General features: G+C 50.1%; 1 protein-coding gene across 7 annotated transcripts in view; it reads left to right on the forward strand.

The window, feature by feature from the left end:
- MYH10 (myosin heavy chain 10) overlaps positions 1-23254 on the forward strand; it is a 1221191-nt gene that overhangs the window by 508530 nt on the left and 689407 nt on the right. For all 7 annotated transcript variants that reach the window (XM_086930637.1, XM_086930640.1, XM_086930641.1 and 4 more), the window contains one exon: positions 3344-3458. In XM_086930637.1, coding sequence (XP_086786763.1) covers positions 3344-3458 — 115 coding nt within the window. The remainder of the gene's footprint in view (positions 1-3343; positions 3459-23254) is intronic.

The raw sequence follows: 23254 nt of genomic DNA on the forward strand, positions 1-23254 counted from the left end.
TAGTTCTGCAGCATGTATTGTGCCACCCTAAAAGTACCCCACACCTAACGCATACACACTGCCATTGGAGGCTTTGTGGTGCAATATGGCTAAACTTAGAGTCGACATGGCACACCTTTCAGGGTGCCATGTCTACACACCACTGCCTGTGGAATAGGTAAGTCACCCCTCTGGCAGACCTTACAGCCCTAAGGCAGCATGCACCATACCACTGGGGAGGGCATAACTATATGGACAATATGCCCCTACAGTGTCGGAGTCCCTTCTTGGACACTGTAAGTGCAGTGGAGCCATTTTGATTACATGGGCAGTGAGTTTGTCAACACGAACTACACATCTCCATGATGGCTTTACGGAAGACAGAGAAGTTTGTTATCAAACTTCTCAGCACAGTAAATCCACACTAATGCCGGTGGTGGATTTATTATAAAATGCACTCTGAGGGCATCTTGGAGATGACACCTGAAAAACGACCTCCTTCTAGTGTATTGGCTCACTGGAATAGCGACTTAGTTGACGTGAGTAACAAAACTATTCTGCAGCATGTACTGGAGGCAGATTATAGTGGCTGTAGGAAGCTGGCTCTTTGTATGATATATCAAAATGAGATATATCATGTAGAAAGTCCAGGGGTTTCCTTATAAGTGAATATGGGCGTGCTATGGCAATCCTAAGGTGCTCTTCTAGGGGGCAGTGTTGTCAAGTAGCCTTATGCTTATCATAGAGGAATGCATGACATCTGAAAATACACACCAGCCACAATCAGACAGGTTTCTGACTTCATGGGATGAGAGTTTTTGTGCTTTGAGGTCCAAAACAAAGCCTGCTCACCCCCCTAGCAGGAACAGCAACACTTGGCGGTGAGCCTCAAAGGCTCTCACCATGTGTTGTGCTGATTTGGGCAGCTCCAACTAGTGGAGATGCCCGCCCCTGTCCTAGTGCCTCTTTTGGCAGCAAGACAGGCGGGAAAAATAGTAGGCAGAATAGGAGTGTCCACCTTAGCCTGGCACACCCCTAAGGTTGCCAAGAGCGGAGGTGAATCTTGTTTTGGAGAATTAGGCCCAATAGGAATAGGGATGTGCGCCGCTCCCCAAAGGGATGGAGGCACCCAAATGGCGTAGTCACCCTAGGGGACAGTAGTCTTTGGCTACTGCCCTAACCTGAGAAACACCCTTAAATGTATTGTTTAAGGGCTCCCTCAGATTTGATGACCTACAAAGAAGGACCTAAGAGCCGTGCAGCAGTGCAGAAGAAGAGGACAACTGACTTGGCCCCTGCCCTACCAGCCTGTCTCCTCCTCCAGTGACCCTGCTCCATGGAACTAGCGTGGCCCGCAGCCAGCAACCTCCAAGAACCCTGGGGACATGTGCTGTCTTCAACAAAGACTCTTTTCTTCTGTGGACACTGGATTTATCTGGAAAGAAACTAACCTAAGGACTCTGGATCCAGGCAGATCAGTGACCCCTGCACCACTGTGCACCTGTTGCCCATGGCCCGAGTCCAGTTGGCCCACCGACCAAGTGATTTCTCCTTGGTGATCTAGACCTGGGATCCAGCATTGAACGACCTCTCCTGAACTTATTCACAACGCCTGCAGCCTCAACCTGAAGGGTCTCCCCAACTGCCACCAGGTCCAGTGTTGACGCGTTCACTACGCACTATTGTGTGGATGTTCTAGCATGGCAACAAGTTAATGTAGAACAGGCAGTGCTAAGTACACTTTTTCAAACAACTGCCACTTCCACTGGCTAGCCACCACTTTTGAAGGATACTGCTATAGAGTATATTCAAAGCATGTGTATATACAGCTTCGAACGGATTATATTACTTACACTGTAAGCATCTGTTCTTGGCATGAAGTGCTGTAGATTCACATGCACCCACCCTCCTCCCCTGAAATATATGGTCATTGCAGTTGAAATGAAATGAAATGAAATGAAAATAAATTTGTTAAGCGCGGTTGCTGCCCACGGGCGTCCAAGCGCTGAGTTGAAGCAGAGATGTGGCGGAACAGGGGAGAATAGGACTAGGAGGGTTTGGCGAACAGTAGTGTTTTCAGCTTTTTCCGGAATGAGAGCAGGTCAGGGTTGGACCGAAGTGAGAGGGGGAGAGCATTCCAGCATTCCATCAGTTATTATCTATACTTTCATAGGCATGCACATTTTTTTTATAATACTTACATATACTCCGTTCTCACTCTTTTGCGGGAAAACAATCTAACAATGGAGCCAATGTCCATGCACATTGTTACCAAGAGGAGTTACCTTACCTCGTGACTCGAAACACCTCTTCAAACAAAAACAGTTTGGACACATCCATACCCAACACTAGATGGCAGGAGTATGCAAAGCATGTGAACTTACACCACTACATGCCAAGAACAGATGCTTAAGGAGTAAATAACATCATCCTTGTGATTCAATCCCCTAATTAAATTTTTCTCACACTGCACATAACTGGTTTTCGCTCATTTTCTCTTTCGTTGTTTTGAGTTTTGGCATTCATAAAACATGTGTTAAATGATACCTTAGAGAAATAGTTTTTAATATTGTTTGTAAAATTTACAGAGTAGTTTTTTAATACTATCTGTAACCTTAGTTGTTTTTGTTTTTTCAATTTACAAATTTTTCTTGTGTATCTTTTTTTTTGTAAAGCAAACCAAATATTTGCATTGCAAATATATTTTTGTGTACATTCTTTGCTTTCAGAATAAAATCCAAATCTTGCTGCAATTCTTTTACAACTATTTACATATAAGGAGGGGCATCATAAAGACAATTGTTAAATGCTGCAAGCATGTGTATATTTTTGTATTGGAACTGTCAAGGGTGCAAGCTGAACTTACATCTCGCTATTTCTTTACACCACTTGCTGTAACAGTAAAGGATTTTTGTTGACTAACAACATATACCTTTTTCAACAACTTATACATATGGGTGGAATCTTGACTTGGCAGCATACATTTCCCGTTCCCATAACCATACGGTGGTGCTGGCGCCATAGTCTGGCAGCCAAAGGGTTTGTGTTGCAGGGGATGAGCCTAGTTGGCCAAGGGACAAAATAAACATATTTTCCTTGACAGTATATCTTGGGTATCAAGTGATAACAAGCTCATACTAATGCAAAAGTGTTTTCCATCACCCTTAAAGATATGTTGACCAACAAAAGGGAAAGTAGAAGAACTAGCGTATCTACCATCTGTCTACAGTGAGACAGGAATTCAAATAGTTTTAAGTATAAATTAACAGAATAACGAACCGCTGCCTTTACTTTTAAAATGTTATTGTTCACATGGTTTCTAGTGTTTTTGCTGAGCTAAAATAAAAATCTGTCCTGGCTATAGGTCGACTACAAAGCAGATGAGTGGCTTATGAAGAATATGGACCCACTGAATGACAATGTGGCGACACTTCTACACCAGTCTTCAGACAAGTTTGTGGCTGAGCTCTGGAAGGATGGTAAGGGAGCAAATTAACAAATAGGACTCTAGGCAAGCTTTGTAAAATGTGTTTTTCTAATATATTCAGTCCTTGTCTATCAATGAATACAGCATGGTATATACAGATTGTATGTTTTTTGGAGAATTATCTATCAAATATCTCTGTTATGTCATCAAACCTTTGTAATACAATTAAAACCTGGGGCTTTGTAGCTTAGAAATGTGGAAAATAGTGTTTTCCTTCTGGCTGTTTAAAGTCTTCTGCAGCATGACTGCAGTATGGAAGTGATGGAACAGGAGCATGTTTCATTGGCATGTTGTTCTAGAGAGGAAAAGGATCTGCAGCAACCTTAGACTCTTCAAGCCCCTGGTTACCCGCTTGGGTGATAAGTGCGCTGTGGAAATCAATATAATTTAACATAACTCATTGAATTGTCATGTCCTGGGTGGGAAAATCTGCTTGAATCATTGCCGGACTTCAAGCTGGACTCAACAGAAACTCTGCAACCAGTAACATACAATAGTGGCACGCATACATTGTAGTAAAATAGTGTCTTTTGAGAAGCCCTTTCACCTCATTGAACATACCCAGACTTAAGTCAGTAAGTTGAACATGTACTAAACTGTACTCCTCCTGAAGGCCACCATTGCTGGTCTTCTAGTGTGTGCTGTGTGTGGAAGAGCCCATGTCTAGATCTTTGCTCATCGCAGTTATACAGTTACGGGCATATGTACGATGCTGGTTTGCAGTTGGAATTGCCAGTTTCCGACTGCAAAGAAGCAATGTCTGAGATACATGTACCAAATTGGGATTCCGTAACTTGTTACTGAACCACAATTTGGTTTAGCGCGTCGGTATTTGGAAGGGGTTTGCTTAGGGCGTTCCTTCAAAATATTAAATTGCAGTGGTATGTTTTTCGACAGAATTCACAAACATACATTTTTTAACAACCCCTTCAAGGAGGTGGTAACCCATTCACAAATGAGACCCTTTCCCCTCTTCAAGAGCAAGCAGTGGTCCTATAGATCACTGCCTACTCTTATATAATGCAACTTCAAAGTTTATTTATTTTTTTTATTTAAAAGCATTCAGTTTTCCTTTAAGGAAAGCAGGCTGCACTAAAAAAATAAAATGGCTTTATTAAAAATTAATCACACACATGGCGGCCTGCTGACCTCTGTAGGACACCATCCCTGCGATTGCTATGATTCCTAATGGGTTGCAAATTGTGACCTACCTCATTATTGTATTCACCTGCTATTTACTTCTACCATTAAAGAGAGATTGTGTGTATGCTGTCCCCAGGAGTAAGGTCATTATGTCCAGTATTGATCTGCAGCACCTGGGCCTTTTCCATGAACCTCTAGTGCATGGGGTGTTTTGCCCAGTGGGAAATATTCTTGTTATTCTGAAATCCCCATTAGGCATCATGACCTTTTAGACCTGCAACTATGGACAATAACAAAAATGGTTGCCTTGTTGAAGTCTTTGTATGTGACCTCAAGTTGCCTTTGTTACTGACAGCTTCCTCTTTAACCCCTTCCATGCTCGTGACGGAACCGTTCGGTCACGAGCCTTGGGTGGGCTGTGCTGGTGACGGAACGGTTCCATCACGGCCCGCTCGCCGCGCCTGCGTGGCACGAATTCCGCACCTGCGCGACGCGTTCTATTGAGCGGGCGGGGCCGTGATCGAACCGTTACGTCACAAGTACAGCTCACCCGCGTGCAGTGACGGAGCGATTCCGTCACGAGCATGGGACCGCCGCGCGGCCCCCCTACCCCCTTAGCACTGCGGCAGAATAGCCGCCGCAGTGAAGGGGTTAATGAGACTCTTGGTCACCACACCAAATGCTGAGCTTATCTGAAAGACACACGTTAGTAATGGATTCCTTACCTTAGAATATCCCCAGGCGTCCGACTGGATCTGGAAAGTTCTGCTTAGCTGTACCCCTGCGCATCAGTAGGTGGCATCCTGCGGCTCAGCGTCCGTCTCTGGCGTCGTATGCGCCGAGATTACATCACAGAGACTTCTTAGGTGCCACCCATGCGGACTAGCATCAGTTCTATCTTTTACCGCACCAGTAAGCGCAGATCCGGTTAGAGCACGTACCCTAGTCATTTTTTAGGTCTCGCGACCTATCGATGTGCGCAAGCGCATCGAGCGGAGCGAGAATTCAAGTGGTGAAAACATCGTCAAACCAAAGGGCTTTCAGCCCCGCGGTTTTCATGCTGTTCACGTGAACCACGTGATAACACGCACGCGCATTCAGGGCCAGCCAGCCCAGCACATCAAAGGGCTTCTCCTCCCCTAATTATTCATGGCCGGCCGCAGGCCGGCCGTACTTTCAGTTTCCCGAAACGGCTTCTCCTCACCTAATTAGGGGAGGAGAAGCCCTTTGATGTGCTTCACACCAATGCGCCTCACAGTCATTCCTCTTGTTTGTATTTGCTTCGGCTGCCATTCTCAGACTCCACGATCTGCTCATGTGACATGGTTGCTACACAAGACGCTTTACACATTACACTCATCTGCCTGCTGAGTTTTAAACAAGCAAAGCTGGTCCTTCTGTACTTGCAGTTTCACTTCTAATGTGTGTTGTTATTTATCATGATTTTTAGCTGAGGTGTATCACGCTCGTTCATGAGTTTGATCTTTTCATACTGTGAAATGTTTTCTAAGTTGTTTTTGATTGTCTTACCGCTGGAGGTCTCCCTGTGCTACATTTAGCCTCTGACACATGCAACGCCACTCAACCACGCAACGCCACGTGACAACGCAACGCCACGCAACAACGCAACAACGCAACGCCACTCAACCATGCAACGCCACTCAACCATGCAACGCCACTCAACCATGCAACGCCACTCACACATGCAACGCCACCCACACATGCAATGCCACTCACACATGCAATGCCACTCACACATGCAACGCCACTCACACATGCAACGCCACTCATACATGCAACGCCACTCAACCACGCAACGCCACTCACACATGCAACGCCACTCAACCACGCAACGCCACTCAACCACGCAACGCCACTCACACACGCAACGCCACTCACACACGCAACGCCACTCACACACGCAACGCCACTCACACACGTAACGCCACTCACACACGCAACGCCACTCACACACGCAACGCCACTCACACACGCAACGCCACTCACACACGCAACGCCACTCACACACGCAACGCCACTCACACACGCAACGCCACTCACACACGCAACGCCACTCACACACACAACGCCACTCACACACACAACGCCACTCACACACGCAACGCCACTCACACACGCAACGCCACTCACACACGCAACGCTACTCACACCCACTCAGCGCCACTTTTACCCACGCAGCGCCACTTTCAGACACGTAACGCCACTCACACCCACGCAAGCCCACTCTCACACACGAAACGCCACACTCACCCATGCAATGCCAATCACACACGCAACGCCACTCACACACGCAACGCCACTCACACACGCAACGCCACTCACACACGCAACGCCACTCACACACGCAACGCCACACTCACCCATGCAATGCCAATCACACACGCAACGCCACACTCACCCATGCAATGCCAATCACACACGCAACGCAAATCACACATGCAACACCACTCACACACGCAACGCCACTCACCCATGCAACAACACTCACACATGCAACGCCACTCACACACGCAACGCCACTCACCCATGCAACAGCACTCACACATGCAACGCCACTCACCCACGCAACGACACTCACTCAAAGCCACTCACACCCACGCAGTGCCACTTTCACACACACTGTGCAGTGCACAATAGGTCTCGCAGTAGGAAAGTTGGAGATATTGGTTTTGTAAATGACAAAGCCCTTTATGTTTTTAACATGCAAAATAAAAATAAAAGGCATTGTTATTTGCAATTGTAATAGCTCCAACTTTCCTACTGCGAGACCTATTGGCAACGCCAGTGCTTGTTTACTATCTTTTTGAGACTTTTGTCTCGTCTTGGTTTTTTCTGGTGCTAGTAGGGATGCCTGGTTTTAAGTCTTACGGGGTCTGCCGTCGCAGTATGTCGGTGGCGGACCCCCATGACCTCTGTTTCAACTGCTTGGAGCGCGACTATGACTCCCGGCCCTGTCTGAACTGTAAGGCTATGGCCTGAAGGCCTTTTTGGAACGGCGCCGGAAGTTGCTTGAAGTTTGGCACTCGTCCCGCGAGTTCAAGATCCAGGGGTCGTTCCTGTGACCGGCTGAGTCGTCCCCACCACTCCTCTTCACCCTCGGATTCGGGTAAGAGACGACACAAAAAGAAGTTGAAGAAGCATTTTCGTTCTCCGAAGTCCCCCCGTCAGTCCTCGGATGCGGACGAGGGGGACAGGGGCTCCGCCCCTGCGGCTCCTTTGGAGCCTGGGAGTCCCCGCCTTACCCGGGTCTGTCGGCGACTCCTCCATATATGCAAGAATTCCTTGCTGCTTTGGACCGCCTGTATAGGCCTCGGGCTCCCGCCGGTGCGCCATCGGGCCCCGCTGTCCTTTGTCTGGATCCTGCTGGTCCGTCGGTTCCTTCGGTGGATCCAGCCCCGGCGCCGCCAGCGGCTCTGGCGCTGCAGGATCCTCTGCCCCTGGCTCTGGCCTCGTAGCCAAGAGGTCCCGTGCTGCCGGAGGGATTTCTACCCGCCTGGGATCCGAATTGGGATTCGGCGCCAGCTCAGTGCCGTTTATTCCTTCACCGGTCCCTACGCTGCCGCCGAGGCCTGTGCCTATGACGCCGGCGGAAGAGGATGACTGGGAAGGGTCTGAGGACCCGCTTGCTCGTCAATGTGATTCTGAGCAGGACTGGTTAGACTACTTGGCCGGTGACCTTGACGTCTCCTCTGATCCGGGGTTTGCCTCTCCCCGCCTATATGGTGGAAGGTGCCTCGAATACAGTGGTGCTCCGTCGGGCTGCTGAGGTCCTTAACCTTGATCTCCCCACGGTGACCATGAAGACAAATCTCCTCACGGAGGTGCTCCAGTTGGCGTCTACTTAATCGGAGCCGTTTCTGCCCTTTAATGATGCCCTCTCCGAAGTCTTGTTGAGCACTTGGTCACGACGTCCACAGCGGCCCCTGTGGATAAGCACGTCGCTAGGTGTCTTCCCCTGGCGCCGGGTGACCCTGCCTTTCTGACCACTCATCTTACACCCAAAAGTCTGGTCATTCAGGCTTCTACATCCTAGAGTGCCTTTCCTACGGCTCTGCCAGAGAATGTCTCTAAAAGATTAGAGCAGTTTTGGCAAGTGGTTGTTCTCTTCGGCCAGCTTAGGATAGCGGTCAGTGAACACTGCATGTCTCCTGGGCTGCTATCCTCATGCGGTGTGGGATTCCGAGGCAAAGGTGTTGCCTTAGTGCCCAGAGGAGGTCCAAACTGTGCTGTCTCAGGCTGTTGCTGAGGGTAAGGACGCGGCTCGATTCGCCATTCGTTGTGGCTTGGAAACCATGGACTCCCTCAGTAGGGCAATTTCCACGACCGTGGCGCTTCGGCACCACGCCTGGTTGAGGTCCACCGAGTTCTCCCTGGATGTCCAGAGCTCGCTCATAGACATGCCCTTTGACGGCACTCGGCTATTTGGTGATAATGCCGACACAGCACTGGACTCTCAGGCTACGGCCAAGTCCTTGGACCTTTCTGCCACGCGCCCGGCCATGTCTATGTTTCATTCCTTTTGTGGCAATGGCAGAGGCGTCTCTGCCCGTTCGTTCGGTCAATAGACTGCGCAGACCAGACTCGACGTGCCCGTGGGCGTGGAGGTCGCCGAGGTGTCTCCAGGGGATGGCGTGATGTTCAGTCCACCTCCGCCTCGCGTCGTCTACCTCGAAGCCTTCATAGTCTGAGCTTCGGGTCGCACCCCACACCAGTGGGTGGCAGGATTCGTCATCACCTCCCCCATTGGCGTTCTGTCATGTCTGACAAGTGGGTGCTGCAGCTCGTCTGGAGGGGCTACTCCCTCCCCTTCGAGTCAGCCCCCGCCCACACTCCCAATTCCACCTCGATTCCACCACATGTCGGGGGATCACTTCGCACTTCTCCAGCAGAACGTTATGGCCCTCTTGGCCAAGGGGGCCATTGAGCGCGTTCCTGGGCCAGAAGTAGGATGTGGTTGTTAGTCCCACTACTTTCTGGTCCCCACGAAGTACAAAGGGGGCTTGCGCCCCATTTTGGACCTCAGGTACGTCAATCGCTTCCTCTGGAAGGAGAAGTTCAAGATGTTGACTCTGGCTCAGGTCTTGGTTGTCCTCAACCCAGGAGACTAGATGGTAGCGTTGGCCTTGCAGGATGCATATTTTCACATCCCCGTTCTGCCGGTCCACCGGCGTTACCTGCTGTTCACAGTAGGCCAGGAGCATTTTCAGTTTGCCGTGCTCCCCTTTGGCCTTACCAGTGCCCTCGGTTGTTCACGAAAGTGATGGCGGTGGTTGCAGCTCATCTGCGCAGGTTAGAGGTGTTAGTCTTCCTCTACCTCGACGACTGGTTGTTGAAGGCGGGCTCGCCCCAGGCAGTCGTCTCTTTCAGATGCACAAGCTGCTATCTGTAACAGACATTAATTAGTGATAGATTCCTTACCGGCCCACCCATCCACCCCGTTCTGCAAACTGATTACTGGGGTTAAAGTCATCTCTTTCAGGGCCCTAGTTTCAATGAACCAGTGGTCAGTATCTTGCATGGCTCTGGTGCGGAAAGTCGTGTACAGAACTGATGCCAGCGCGCATGGGTGGCGCCTAAGTAGTCTCCTTGACGTCATCTCTGTGCATACGACGCCAGCGACAGACGCGGTGCCGCAGGACGCCACCTACTGACGCGGAGGGGTACTGCTAAGCAAAACTTTCCGGATCCAGTCTGATGCCTGGCTATATTCTAAGGTAAGGAATCTATCACTAACTAATGTCTCTTACAGATATATCGTTACACAAGTAGTAAATTATGCTTCAGGTCAAAGTTGACAATATTTATCAATGTGTCGTACTCGGGCTGTGGCATCCCAATGATGCCATCTAAGCACGTTTTTCATATCAATGTAGCTTGTCATCCTCCATTTCAGTAATTGGATGAAAAGAATGAGGGCATCTTACAGGAAGGCTTCTTTTTAGATGGTCTAGGGAGCTGACTTTTTATGTAGTGTACCAAAATAAGGTAGACTATGTAGAAAGTCCAGACAAACCTTATTGGCTTACAGGTCTTAAATTAATCATCCCAAATGCTCTCTTGAGCAGTTTACTTATCTCAGGGTAGTGTTAAGCATTTGTTGTCCACACAGAGTCAATAAATGAGACATACACTTAAGAAGAAACTCAAGGCCAATTTAGAAAAATACCATATATTTTTATATCATTTTAGACACCAAGATTATCAGAATTAGGTAAGTACTTTAGACGTTTATTAAATTTCACAGTAGAAACAGTAGAAAATGGCAGCTGTCTTATTTGAGGCAGATTCCCGAACTCTGTAATGTTATCCTATGGAAGAAAACGTATGCTTAATAGGTACACTTACAGGCGACTTACAGGAATGTTCTTCTGGACCTAAGGTGAGTAGGTGCCAAGGTCCAAGAAAGCACCAACAGTTCAAGCTTACCTGCCCTGAGGTGTCCGAGTGCAGAGGTGCTTTCCGTGGTGGCAGCCTCAAACGCTACCTTCTAAAGTCAATGGGGAAATGTACCTGCAGGAAAGAGTCTGCAAGGGTAGACTTGGGGACTAGTCTGGCAGAATCCAAGAAGGCGTGGGTGGGGGAGTACTCTCAGCTTTTGAAAGCTCTTGAAAGTCTCAGGACCACAGAGACACCGTCTGTTTATGTGAGCCCGGACTGGGGAGCTCAGGTTCAGAGTTGTTTTGTCTGGCGGGTTGGTGAGTTAGAAGCTCTCACGGTTCTTGGGGGTACCTTCAGAATAGGGAAAAGAAACACAGCAGGGACACTGTCAGTGTGGACTTGGCCTTTCTCATGGCCCCATGACGTTTATGTTTATGTTTATGTTTCTTGCGTTTTTTATAGCGCGCAAATACCCGGAGGTGTCTCGGCGCTCAATCTACAGAATGATGCTGTGGCAGAAATTTACCGTGAGAAAAGCCAGGTTTTTAATTTCTTCCTAAAGCTGAGGAGTGTGGGAGCCTTTTTGATGTAAAGGGGGAGAGTGTTCCAGAGTTTAGCAGTGGAAATCATAAAACATCTGTCACCCTAGTTGGCTCCTTTAGTTCGCGGAACCTTGAGCAGATGGGCAGAGGAGGAACAAAGCGTTCTTGGGTTTTCAAGTGGGCAGAGGGCGTCTTTGAGAAACTGTGGGCCTAAGTTATTGATAGATTTATAGGCGATGCACAGTGCCTTAAACTTTGTGCGGCTCTTGACAGGGAGCCAGTGCAGTTGTTGAATGTGAGGGGAGATTGAAGAAAACTTAGGGATGCCCAATAAGATTCTGGCTGAGGCGTTCTGAACTAACTGCAGCCTGTTAGGGACTTTTTCCTGGGCGTTCAGAAAAAGGGCATTGCAGTAGTCTGTTTTTGAGAAAACCAACATGCTAATTAAGGTTTTGCCAGCTGAAGTGGGAAGGTAGGGTAACAGCTTTTTGATCCTTTTCAGGATGAAAAAGGATGAGGAGACCACAGAGTTGACATGATGATGGAAGGTCATTTTGTTGTCAAACGTGACTCCAAGATTGCGGACCTTAGTGACAGGTACTGGTGGAGCTCCCATCTTCGTTGGCCACCATATGGGGGACCAAGTGGGTTCCAGTTTCCCGAAGGTCATCACCTCTGTTTTATCAGAGTTAAGTTTGAGACAGTTTGATGACATCCAGGAACTGATTGCCAGCATTCCTTCTTGAAAGTTGGCAGCAACTGCTGCGCCATCGTTGTGCACCGATAGCACCAGTTGTGTGTCGTCGGCGTAGGTCGTGAGGGCAATACCGTAGGTTTTTATCACCCTCGCCAAGTCCGCAACATAAATATTAAACAGTGTCGGACTTAGCGAGGATCCCTGGGGCACTCCGCAAGGAAGGGTGAAGGTAAGGGAGGAAAAATGGCCCATTCTTACTGTCTGTGGACGGTACGTTAAGAAGGAGGCGAGAAGCTCTCTGGCCTTATTGTGAATGCCTAATGCTGAGACACGGTCGATCAAGGTGACATGATCGACCGTGTCAAAGGCTGTGGAGAGATCCAGCAGTATTAGTACTGCCGCTCCACCTTTATCCAATGTCTTCCTTATTTCATCTGCCGCTTTTAGTAAGGCAGTTTCGGTTCCATGACCCCGTCTAAACCCAAATTTGGTTTCATCCAGTAAGTTGTTATTTTCTATAAATTTGGAGAGTTGTATGTTCATGGTTTTCTCGAATATCCTTGCAGGGAAAGGGAGACATGCAATGGGTCGATAGCTGGCTGGGACGAGGGGATCAAGCATGTTTTTTTTTAGTAGTGGCTTAATGATAGCCTCCTTCCACACTGGCGGGTAGGAGCCCGTGCTGAACATAGCATTGCAGATGTTAGTCAGTGCAGGGGAGATGGCTTCTGGGATGAGATTGAGAGTGGCAGGGGGACACGGATCTAGGGGTGATCCTGATTTTGTGCTGGGAATTAAACGTCTGATTTGTTCCTCAGTGGTTGCTTCAAAATTTGGAAAAATAGGAGTATTAATAGGGTGACGTTGATTGGTGGTGGTAGTGGGAGCAGAGTGGGTAAATGCTGAGAAAATAGAAGTAACCTTGTCTTCAAAGAACTCGGCAACAGAGTAACAGAGGGCTTGAGAAACAGCAGGGCGCGGAGTGGGGGGATTAGACAATTGAGTGACTACCTGGAACAATTGTCATGCAGAGTTTTTTGCCTGATTGATTTGGGAGGTGTAGTAATCGCTCTTTGCGGAGACAATAAGATAATTGTATTTGGAAAGGGCGCTTTTATAAAGGACTTTGTCCGTGGGATTGTAGTAACGGCGCCAGAGTCTTTCCAAATTTCTGCAATATTGTCTCTGAAGGCGAAGGGATTCTGTGAACCAAGGGGCCGAAGGGAGCTGTCTGCTACGATAGGAGGTTTTTACTGGTGCTAACGCGTGACATGCCTGGTTTAAACTGTTGAGATAGTTAGTAGAGGCTAAAAATGGATCCTGTTCGGTGGTGCTGAGGCTGTCAGACAACATAGAAGCAAGGTGAGAAGTGTTGATATTTTTCCAATCTCTGAAGGAGATAGGAGAAGATGAAACAGTCGAAAGAGGAATGGATTTAAGTTTGATGGAAAAGCAGACTGCTGAGTGATCCGTCCAGATGAGAGGGATCAGGTCTGCAACCACAATATGTGGATTAGTGGTGAATATACCATCCAGGGTATGTCCAGCTTTATGGGTAGACTGGTTGACAATTTGCTGGAAGTCGGCTGCTGCTAGATCGTTAATTAGCGTCGAGGTATCAGGGTCACAGCTGGACTCAAGATGGAAATTAAAATCTCCCAGTATGGTGAAGTGAGGAGCTCCAGCTGTGACCTCGATTAGGTTATTAAGATTGTTGAGGAATTTAGCTCTGGACCCCGGCGGGCGATAGAGTAAAATGCCTACAAATGATTGGTTGTCAGAGAGACAGATGGAAAATGACAAGGCCTCACAGTTATTATGTTTAAGATCAGTGAATTTAACTTTGAGGTGATCCCGGTAAATAATGGCTAGCCCTCCCCCCTTTTTTCTCATTCTATCTAGTCTGTAAACACAGTAATTTTCAGGGGTGGCTGTTCTAAAATCCGGGCCTGAAGAGTCGTCACCCCAAGTCTCGGTGATGAACAGGAGGTCTAGGTTGTGTGACTCGATAAAATCTGAGATTTCCATTTTATGTTTCGGCACAGAGCGTGCATTGATAAGTGCAGCTAAGACTTGGAGGGAGGGGTTGGCTAGGGAGGTAGGAGTAGTGCAGGTAGGGCACTTATGAGGACCTATCATAGGGTTAGTATACCGTAAACACGGTATGGAATGTGGCCAAGTTGCCGAAGACCTAAGGTTTCGAAGTTGGTCGGAAGTGTATTTCCGTACTATCGGAGTTTGAGCGATGGATGGCTCGGCGGAGCCAGGGGGGGTAGCCCTGGGCCCAGACTCGGCACGGACGAGCACAGACGAGCTTGCCTTAGGCGCGCCTTCGGCGCGCAATCGTCGCGCCCGCTGTGCTCGTCCGCTGCGCTTCTGATAGATGCACATCTTTTATGGAAGTGGAAGAGGTGTTGGGAGGGGCGTGGCCAGCGTGAGTGGGCGTGTCTGCTGGGTCGGGGAATGGCGGCAACAAAAACACAACAGACACTCACCCGCTACAGCGATAATTCGGCTGTGCGAGGGTGCTTGAAATTGCAGCGTTATGTGCCCAAGAGCAGGTAATTCTAAAATACACAGTATCACAATATTTTTAAAATCGTTAAAATATCGCTATCAACTCTCCCGGCTTTCCGCCTCAGGAGGATTCTGTAGTGTTAGCGCTTGTAGTCAGCGCAGGTTTAAATAGCCCGGCGCAGGGGGCGTGGCCAGCGCAAGTGGGCGTGTCTGCTGGGTTGGGGAATGGCGGCAAAAAAACACAACAAACACTCACCCGCTACAGCGATAATTCGGCTGTGCGAGGGTGATTGAAATTGCAGCGTTATGTGCCCAAGAGCAGGTAATTCTAAAATACACGGTATCACAATATTTTTAAAATCGTTAAAATATCGCTATCAACTCTCCCGGCTTTCCGCCTCAGGAGGATTCTGTAGTGGTAGCGCTCGTAGTCAGCGCAGGTTTAAATAGCCCGGCGCAGGGGGCTCGGCCAGCGCGAGTGGGCGTGTCTGCTGGGTCGGGGAATGGCGGCAAAAAAACACAACAAACACTCACCCACTACAGCGATAATTCGGCTGTGCGAGGGTGCTTGAAATTGCAGCGTTTTGTGCCCAAGAGCAGGTAATTCTAAAATACACGGTATCACAATATTTTAAAAATCGTTAAAATATCGCTATCAACTCTCCCGGCTTTCCGCCTCAGGAGGATTCTGTAGTGGTAGCGCTTGTAGTCAGCGCATGTTTAAATAGCCCGGCGCAGGGGCCGTGGCCAGCACGAGTGGGCGTGTCTGCTGGGTCGGGGAATGGTGGCAAAAACACACAACAAACACTCACCCGCTACAGCGATAATTCGGCTGTGCGAGGGTGCTTGAGATTGCAGCGTTATGTGCCCAAGAGCAGGTAATTCTAAAATACACGGTATCACAATATTTTTAAAATCGTTAAAATATCGCTATCAACTCTCCCGGCTTTCCGCCTCAGGAGGATTCTGTAGCACGTGCACGTAAATTTAGGCGAAGTGGTGTTCTGACTGACCGCCAACATGCCTTAGTGCTTGGAACTGGCTCGAGTTTTGGTGCAGGGTTGATCTTGGGAGTCCTTGCCTCATCAAAACCAGGCAGGTAGACTGATCTGACATCCTGGAGCACGAAGACCTCTTAATGGGGTGTTGCTCCCTTGGTGGGCCGTGGGGTTGACAGAACGGTGTATCTGATAGAGACTACTAGCCGCAGATTCCTTCACGTAAAATTATCCCCAGGCGTGAGGCTGGATCTGGAAACTTTTTTGCCACAGCATCCCTGCTCACCAGGGGCGGGACGACATCACGCGACTCCACCCAGGCGTCGTCCTCGTACGTGACGTCAGCGAGGTCACATAAGACCAGCCCCGGCGCGCCTACGTCAGTTTTTTCCTTTTCCGCGGACCCGGTTATTGCTACGGGCCTGTTTCAGGCCCTTTTTTCTCCATTTCTTTGGTCGAACAGTGTGCGCATGCCTTTGGGCTTCAAAACTTGTATGTTTTGTGGGCGTCTTATGTCGGCGACGGACCTGTACCTCATTTGAATGTGGTATTAGGGGGAGGATCACGGCACCACCGACTGCGAGGCTTGTCAACAATTGAAGCCGAACTCGCGGTGGGAGCGCCGCATGAAACATCTCTCGGCACGTCTCTCCAGGTCAACATCCTCCCCTCGGTCTGCTTCGGCGGACGGCTTCAGGTTCGGCCGTGGTCGTCCTCGCCCTTCTCCAATGTCCCGTGAGTAGCGCTCCCCGGTGGGTAAGTTTCGCAGTTTGTCCCCGGGGGCTGGTTTCCGGCCTACCGGGGGTGTGGATTCTCCGCAGGTGATGCGGCCCGCGTGTCCTCCTATCCACCTTGGAGGACTCGTTGGCATCTCCTCTTCCTGGGTATCGGCAGACCTCTCGCCTTGCGCAGAGCCCTCCAGGGCGCCGCTGGTGGCTCCGGCCCCGGCGCCGACTGGTTCGTATTCAGGCTTGGAGGATGTGGTGCTGTTGGGGTGCGACTCCTCTGGGGCACCTCCGTCAGGCCATGGCATCTCTCCCTCACCGCAAACTCCTACGGGAGTCCCTGTGGTGTCGCGGTCCTTTGACAAGATGATCCTGTCTAAGGCCGAGGTGACGCCGCTACGGCGCCGGCAGCAGCTGGACCGTGCAGAGCCCCAGGGGTCGGTGAACCCTCCTCGTCCCCATTCGGGTCGAGGCCGGGTGAGGACCCCTCACCCCTCTCCGGGCCCCTCTTGTCCTTCCCCACAGGCGGCTGCCTTGACGGGGGGGCAAGTTGGAGGCCGAGCGATCTATGCCTCATTCTGGGCTACGGTTGCCAGAGGGCTTCGTGTCACTCCCCAGATGGCTAACTCGGTGGAGGTTAGGTCGGCGCCGCCCCGGGGCCGGTTCGGCTCCAGCCCTACTTTGGTCTCCACTCCGGTCTCAGGTGATGGGTGACGTGGAGGAACCTTGTCCGACGCCGCCGGATGGTGACGGATTCGTCTTTGGACGCTCCTTCTTCTCCGGAGGCAGCCTGTATATTGGTGTCATCCTCCCCGGAGACTGGTCGCCGTGTGGTGTCTTTTTCACCCGCGTCGAAGGGAGGGTCCCTGCCCTTCCTGAGGCGGAGGTGTTCGTCGGAAGAGAGGCAGGTCCCTCATTCTTCGGCTCCTTCTTCGGCTCCTTCTGACTTCCAGGTCTGGCACTTGCCCGCCCTGCTTGGCTTTGGGATGGAGTATTCCCTGAGAATATTCGGGAGCGACTCATTGACCTTCCGTTTGATGGCAGCCTGTTGCTCCATGCCCCAGCCGACTCCGCTATCCAGAGGCTCTTGGCAGGGCTCCGTCCTCCTCCACCGCCTTATCATCTTCCTCCTCCTTCCCCTCCTCAGTGATTCCTGAGTCGGGTTGATTCTGGGCCTTCTTAGGCCGGTTGTTCTGGCTTTGGAGTGTTTTCTGGCCCTTTGCGTCCTTCTTTGGGACTTTGGCATTGTTGGCTGCTGGACGGCTCTTTTTGTTGATTATGTGTATGTGTTGGAATTGTTACGCAGACTTGGCCCTGAGATTAGGCCTTCTGCTTGATTAGGCTGCTTCTCGAGCCTTTCACTGGGTGTTTTTTTCCCGTGGCTCTTTTGTTTGTTCCTCTGCTGCCGAAGTTCTTCCATAGAGAGTTCCCATGTTTTGGGACTTATCGTACCCTAGGTCATATGGCTTGCGCTCTGCTGGAGATTCTGCTCACCTTCGAATGCTTGTTCTCCATGGCATTTGTGTAGGTTACTTTTGCTCCTTGAGGTCGTGTGCGCGGCCACTCGTAGTAGTGTGCCTGGGCATCTCCTCCTTTCCCTGCTCCTGCCTGTGGACTGGAAGGCTCCTGTATTCTCCCTTGCCTGGTGCCGCCTACTCAGCCTTCCTGGGGCCTCGGGCTGTTCTTCTTCCTGCTTCCGGCGGCTTGACTTCCGGCGCTTGCACTCCTGGAGTGGGTTTGCCTTCTTTTCCCTCGTTTCCTTTGGCCTTCCAGGCTTCTTCTTCTGCTTTTCCTGTATTGGGCGGAAGCTATGTTGCCTTGTGGGGGAGTTGGGTGCTTCGGCATCTCCTCTCTTGCCTTATGGTTCCTCTGCTGTGCGTGTACAAGCCTCTTCAGCCTTCTTTTCCCTCCTACGTCCCCTTGGGTCGGTAGGGTTCTGTTGTGAGGATTTGTCCTTGTCTGGATGGAACGAGGTTCTTCCTGGTCCACAGATCTGATCCCCGGGGGCCCCTCTGTTTTGTATTGGCTGGTGGGGTCCTTTCGCAGACCCTCCTTCCCAGGGAGTATTGCTAAGGTATCTATTCTATGTGAAGGAATCCGCGGCTAGTAGCCTCTATCAGATGTACGAGTTACTTACCTTCGGTAACAATGTATCTGGTAGAGACTATTCTAATCGCAGATTCCTTCCCTATTCTGCGAGGACCCTTGGGTTGGTCTTCGGTACTTGCCTCCCGGTGAGGGGCTGTGTCTCCTGTGAGTGCCTTCCTTGTTCTTGACGGGTGGCTCCGTCTGGGGGCGGTTCATTCCTCCTTTGGTTCTTGAAGGATGGGGTTCCGGTGCTCCGGTGCCCTGCTGCTCTGGCTACTCCAGGTTTGGGGGAGATTGCTTTCTATCCCTGTCCTTCCCTCCCCTCTCCTCCCCTCTCTTCCTTCCAGTGCTATTCCCTGATTCAAGGTCATCTGGCCATGTCTTGCCCTTGTCCCTTGTGGGTGGTTGCCCTCTATGTTTGGGTGGCTTGGAGGGTTGTTGTCCCTGTCTGTCTTGGGACTGGTCCCCTTCCTTGCTCTGGATGGGGGTGGAAAGTTTACTATGTGTACCAAGATTTTACGCATGTTCCTTGCCTCCGGACACAGGAGTGCGAAGCTTTCTATGTGCTGACAGGGTGGCTGCGCATGGCTCTGCTTGCTCTTTCTTCTTCCCTGTCTTTGGGTTCTACGGTGTTGCCACTATTCTGTGTGTTGTTGTTAGTCACCGCTTCTTTCCAATTTTTCTGCTCTTCGCACTCTGTTCCCATGCTTCCACAGTTTTTTATCTGGTGATTCCGCATTATGGTGCGGAAAAGTTCTCAGAAGAAAGCTGACATAGACGTGCCGGGGTGTGTCTTATGTGATCTCGCTGACGTCACGTATGCGGACAAACCCTGGGCGGAGTTGCATGATGTCGCCCCGCCCCTGGCGCGCAGAAATGCTGTGGCAAAAAAGTTTCCGGATCCAGTCTCATGCCTGGGGATAATTCTACATGAAGGAATCTGCGGTTAGAATCGTCTTTACCACATACATCTTTACTGAAGGTTAAGTAACTCGTACACCGGGCAGCTACAGTCGGTTCTTGCTGGTGCAACGAGTAGCTCCTCAATTCCAAGAGAGATGTTTCTGGGTTGAGAAAAAACTGTGCAGACCTCCAAGGGTTTGTACAGGCTGCACAAGTCGGTGTCGATGATTGTCGGTAGAGCAGCAGTCAGGAAGGGTTTTGTGCCATGGTTGATTCTGGTCCACAGTTGTAACGTTTTCAGCTCTTCATGGTCTTGCTTCTTTCAGGGATACAATTCTGGTGTCAGGGGTCACTTAAATACTACATTTAAGGGCGTTAAGGAGAGTGATGGGTAGTAGCTAATGGTGGAGGAGGTGTGAACACCTTCCTATCGAGCAGGCATTGTTTTTGACCTCATAGAGGGTGGCTCTCACCTGAAGGGGGTCAGAAACTTGACTGTGGTGGCAGGCTGGATGACACCACTGAGCCAATACATTAGTTACCGCTAGGTTTTTCAGCGGGCACCTCTAAATTCCACTCTGGCTGCATGTCATAATAAATCTGGTACTGGCAACAGTAGAAATTTATTAAGACAAGTTGTTTGATACCAAAAATCATAGGTTTCAGTAATGCCATTATGTAGCTGGGGAACTCATAATGACCAGTGTTCTGTACAAATACTTAAGACGCCTTCTCTGTTCTGCTGGACCATCTAGTAATTGAACTAGACCACACAGGGGCATAGCTACTTATGCAGATATGCCCTCACATGTAATATAATGCACCCTACATTAGGGATACTAGGCCTGCTGTGGATGTGACTTATATATTCTATGCAGTGACTTTGGGATGGCACGCAGTGAGTATGCCACGTCGTCTTTTTAAACATGATTTGCACCATTTCACGCAGCCTGCAATGGTAGGTTGCATGCAATTTGTATGGTGGTCTCTTAGTTTGGCATAATACATTCTGCAGCCTTTATGGACCCTCTTTAGTACCCATGCCCTAGTATTGAAGGGGTCCCACTAATTCAGGGCTTACAGGGATGCTAAAATGTGTGCCATTTGTAATGCAATTAAAACATCTAACCCATTTTACCTTGTTTGTAGGGAAAGAGCACTGGCACTGGGGCCTGGATAGCATGGAACCAGTGCCCATCAGTCAAAAAACATCAGTAGCAGTGGCAATAATTGGGGGTGACCATGACAAAACGGGCACTTGCCTACACAACCCCACCCCCCAAGCGATCGAGGATGGGACAACCTTTCTCAAGAGAGTCTTCATTGTCTAAGTAGAAGAACCTAGAAAGGCCATAATCATTGGTGTGGTCAGTCCCAGGTATGTGTTCCACTGTAAAGTCCATATCCGGTGGGGAGATGGACCACCTCAATAATTTTGGATTTCCCCCTTCATTTGCATCAGCCATCTGAGAGTCCTGTGGTCAGTTTGAACAAGGACATGAGTCCCAAACAGGTAGGGTATCAACTTCTTCAGGGACCAAACCACAGCAAAGACTTCCCTCTTAATGGCACTCCAGTGCTGGTCCCTGGGGAGTAACCTCCTGCTAATAAAAGCAACAGGCTGGTCCTAGCCATCCTCATTGGTCTAGGATAGAACTGACCCAATCCCATGCTCAGAGGTGTCAGTCTGCTCAATGAACTGCTTTGTATAATCTGGAGCTTTTAAACTGGGTGCTGAGTGTGAGAAAGTGCCATCTTTCGTGCATGGTATGCCCCACCTTTTTGCTGAATTGCTGAGGTGCTTTGACTGAGTGTGCCATGAGCTCCTGCCAATCCGGTGCCCAGGACCTGTGTTCCTTCCCTAAGACTGTGTTGAACTAAAACCCAATTGGCATCTCTGGTCCCATGTCAGCCCCTGGTTGATGGTACCCTAGGTACCCTGGGCATTGTGACCAGAGAAGACCCCTAAAGGCTGCAGCGCTCATTGTGCCACTCTTAGGGGCCCTGCACCCTGACACACACATACTTCCCTTGCAGACTGAGTGTCCTGGTGCCGAACTAAACCCAGAGTCGACATGGCACACAGGGATGTGTGCCATGCCCACAAACACACTGCCCTGGCATACATCAGTCGCCCCTCTAGCTGGGGGCACTATGCCAGTGGTGAAGGCACAGGTGCATGATCCCTGTGCCCCTACAGTGCCCAGGGCCATTCCTGGGCACTGTAAGTTCAGTAGTCCCATTAAGATTATATGGTGCTGAGAGGTTGTCATTACGAACTCCACAGCACCATGATGGCTACACTGAAGACTGGGAAGTTTGATATCAAACTTCTCAGCACAATAAACCCACGCTGATGCCAGTGTGGGATTTAATGTGAAATGCACTACAGAGGGCATCTTAGAGATGATTAGAGATGATTAGATCCGACGAACATTCGCAAATTGCAAATGGTATCATCCCCACTGGGATTGGCTAAATCTGTAATCCCTGATACACATGTCTGAAGTATGGAGCTCTCTTGGTCAACTGCCTTTGATGTTGATATGTTACATAAGATGTCTCTATGTCTGTGGGTTCCACGGACGTGAAGTGTTGCATACCAATGCTGTCTTTACATTTGTCTTACCACTTACCACTAATGTATGTTTGCGATCCATGACACATCTGTATCACTGTATTATTGTTGCTAAATGAAATGTCATACATGCTCTGTTTATGCCGTCACTGATGCACTTTGTAATGCCATGATCCTATTATTTCTGTCTGTAAAACTTGGGAAAATAAAGTTTAAAAAAAAAAAAGTATTTATTTTAATCTGAAGAGCATGGGTGGAGTTCTCATCATTGTAAAAGAAGCAGAAAGTAACCTTTGATCTGAAAGAAACAGGTTAGTATTAGATTCCTTACCTTAGAATATCCCCAGGCGTCAGTCTGGATCCAGAAATTTTTGCGTAGCAGTACCCCTGCGCGCAGGTAGGCGTCGTCTGCTGCTCCGCGTCCATCGTCGGCGTCGTTGGCACCGGGATGACGTCGCCGGAGTACTTAAACGCCGCCCTCGTGCGCTGACGTCCGTTATTTTTTCTCGCCCCAGCAAGAGCAGGTCCAGAGAAAGTGGTACCCTTTAGTCACTTTTTGACTAAGCTTTTTCGATCCTTTTTGGATCCGTTTCGAGTCGAACGACTCCATCGGTGCCGGTAGGTATGCCCGGGTTCAAGCCCTGTGCCGACTGCAACCGACTGATGTCGGTTACCGACCCCCATCGCCGCTGCCTTCATTGCCTGGGGCCCGACCATGATGACAAGTCGTGACCCGACTGCCGGGCCTTGATGTCGAAGGCTAGGCGGGAGCGGTCCCGTAAGCGCCTCAAGCTCCTTCAGTCGGCCCGCGTCTTTCGAGGTCCCGGTCCGGAAGGAGGTCGAGAGACCGGTTGCGGGGCCGGAGTCATCGCAGCTCGGCGAGTCGACACTACTCGTCGGGCTCCAAGTCCTCAGGTAAGAGGCACAAGAAGTCAAAGAGGTGACTTCCCTCGACGCTCGCACGATGTGGCCAGGGGTTCGGTTGACACCCCCCACGCGGCTCCGCCGGAGCCGCAGACGTCGCGGCCTGCTCCATACCCTCTCCATACCCGCCGGTCCCTGGGCAGAACGCAACTCCGGAGGAGATCGATGCCTTCGCTCACTCCTCGGTCGGGTTCCGCTGCACCGACTGGGAGCCCAAGCGGGCCGGGTGCTTCAGCCCCGGCGCCGTCGGCAACTTCGGTCCGGCCCCGCAAGG

Source organism: Lissotriton vulgaris, chromosome 7 (assembly GCF_964263255.1).
Source record: "Lissotriton vulgaris chromosome 7, aLisVul1.2, whole genome shotgun sequence".
NCBI classification, from domain to species: Eukaryota; Metazoa; Chordata; class Amphibia; order Caudata; family Salamandridae; genus Lissotriton; species Lissotriton vulgaris.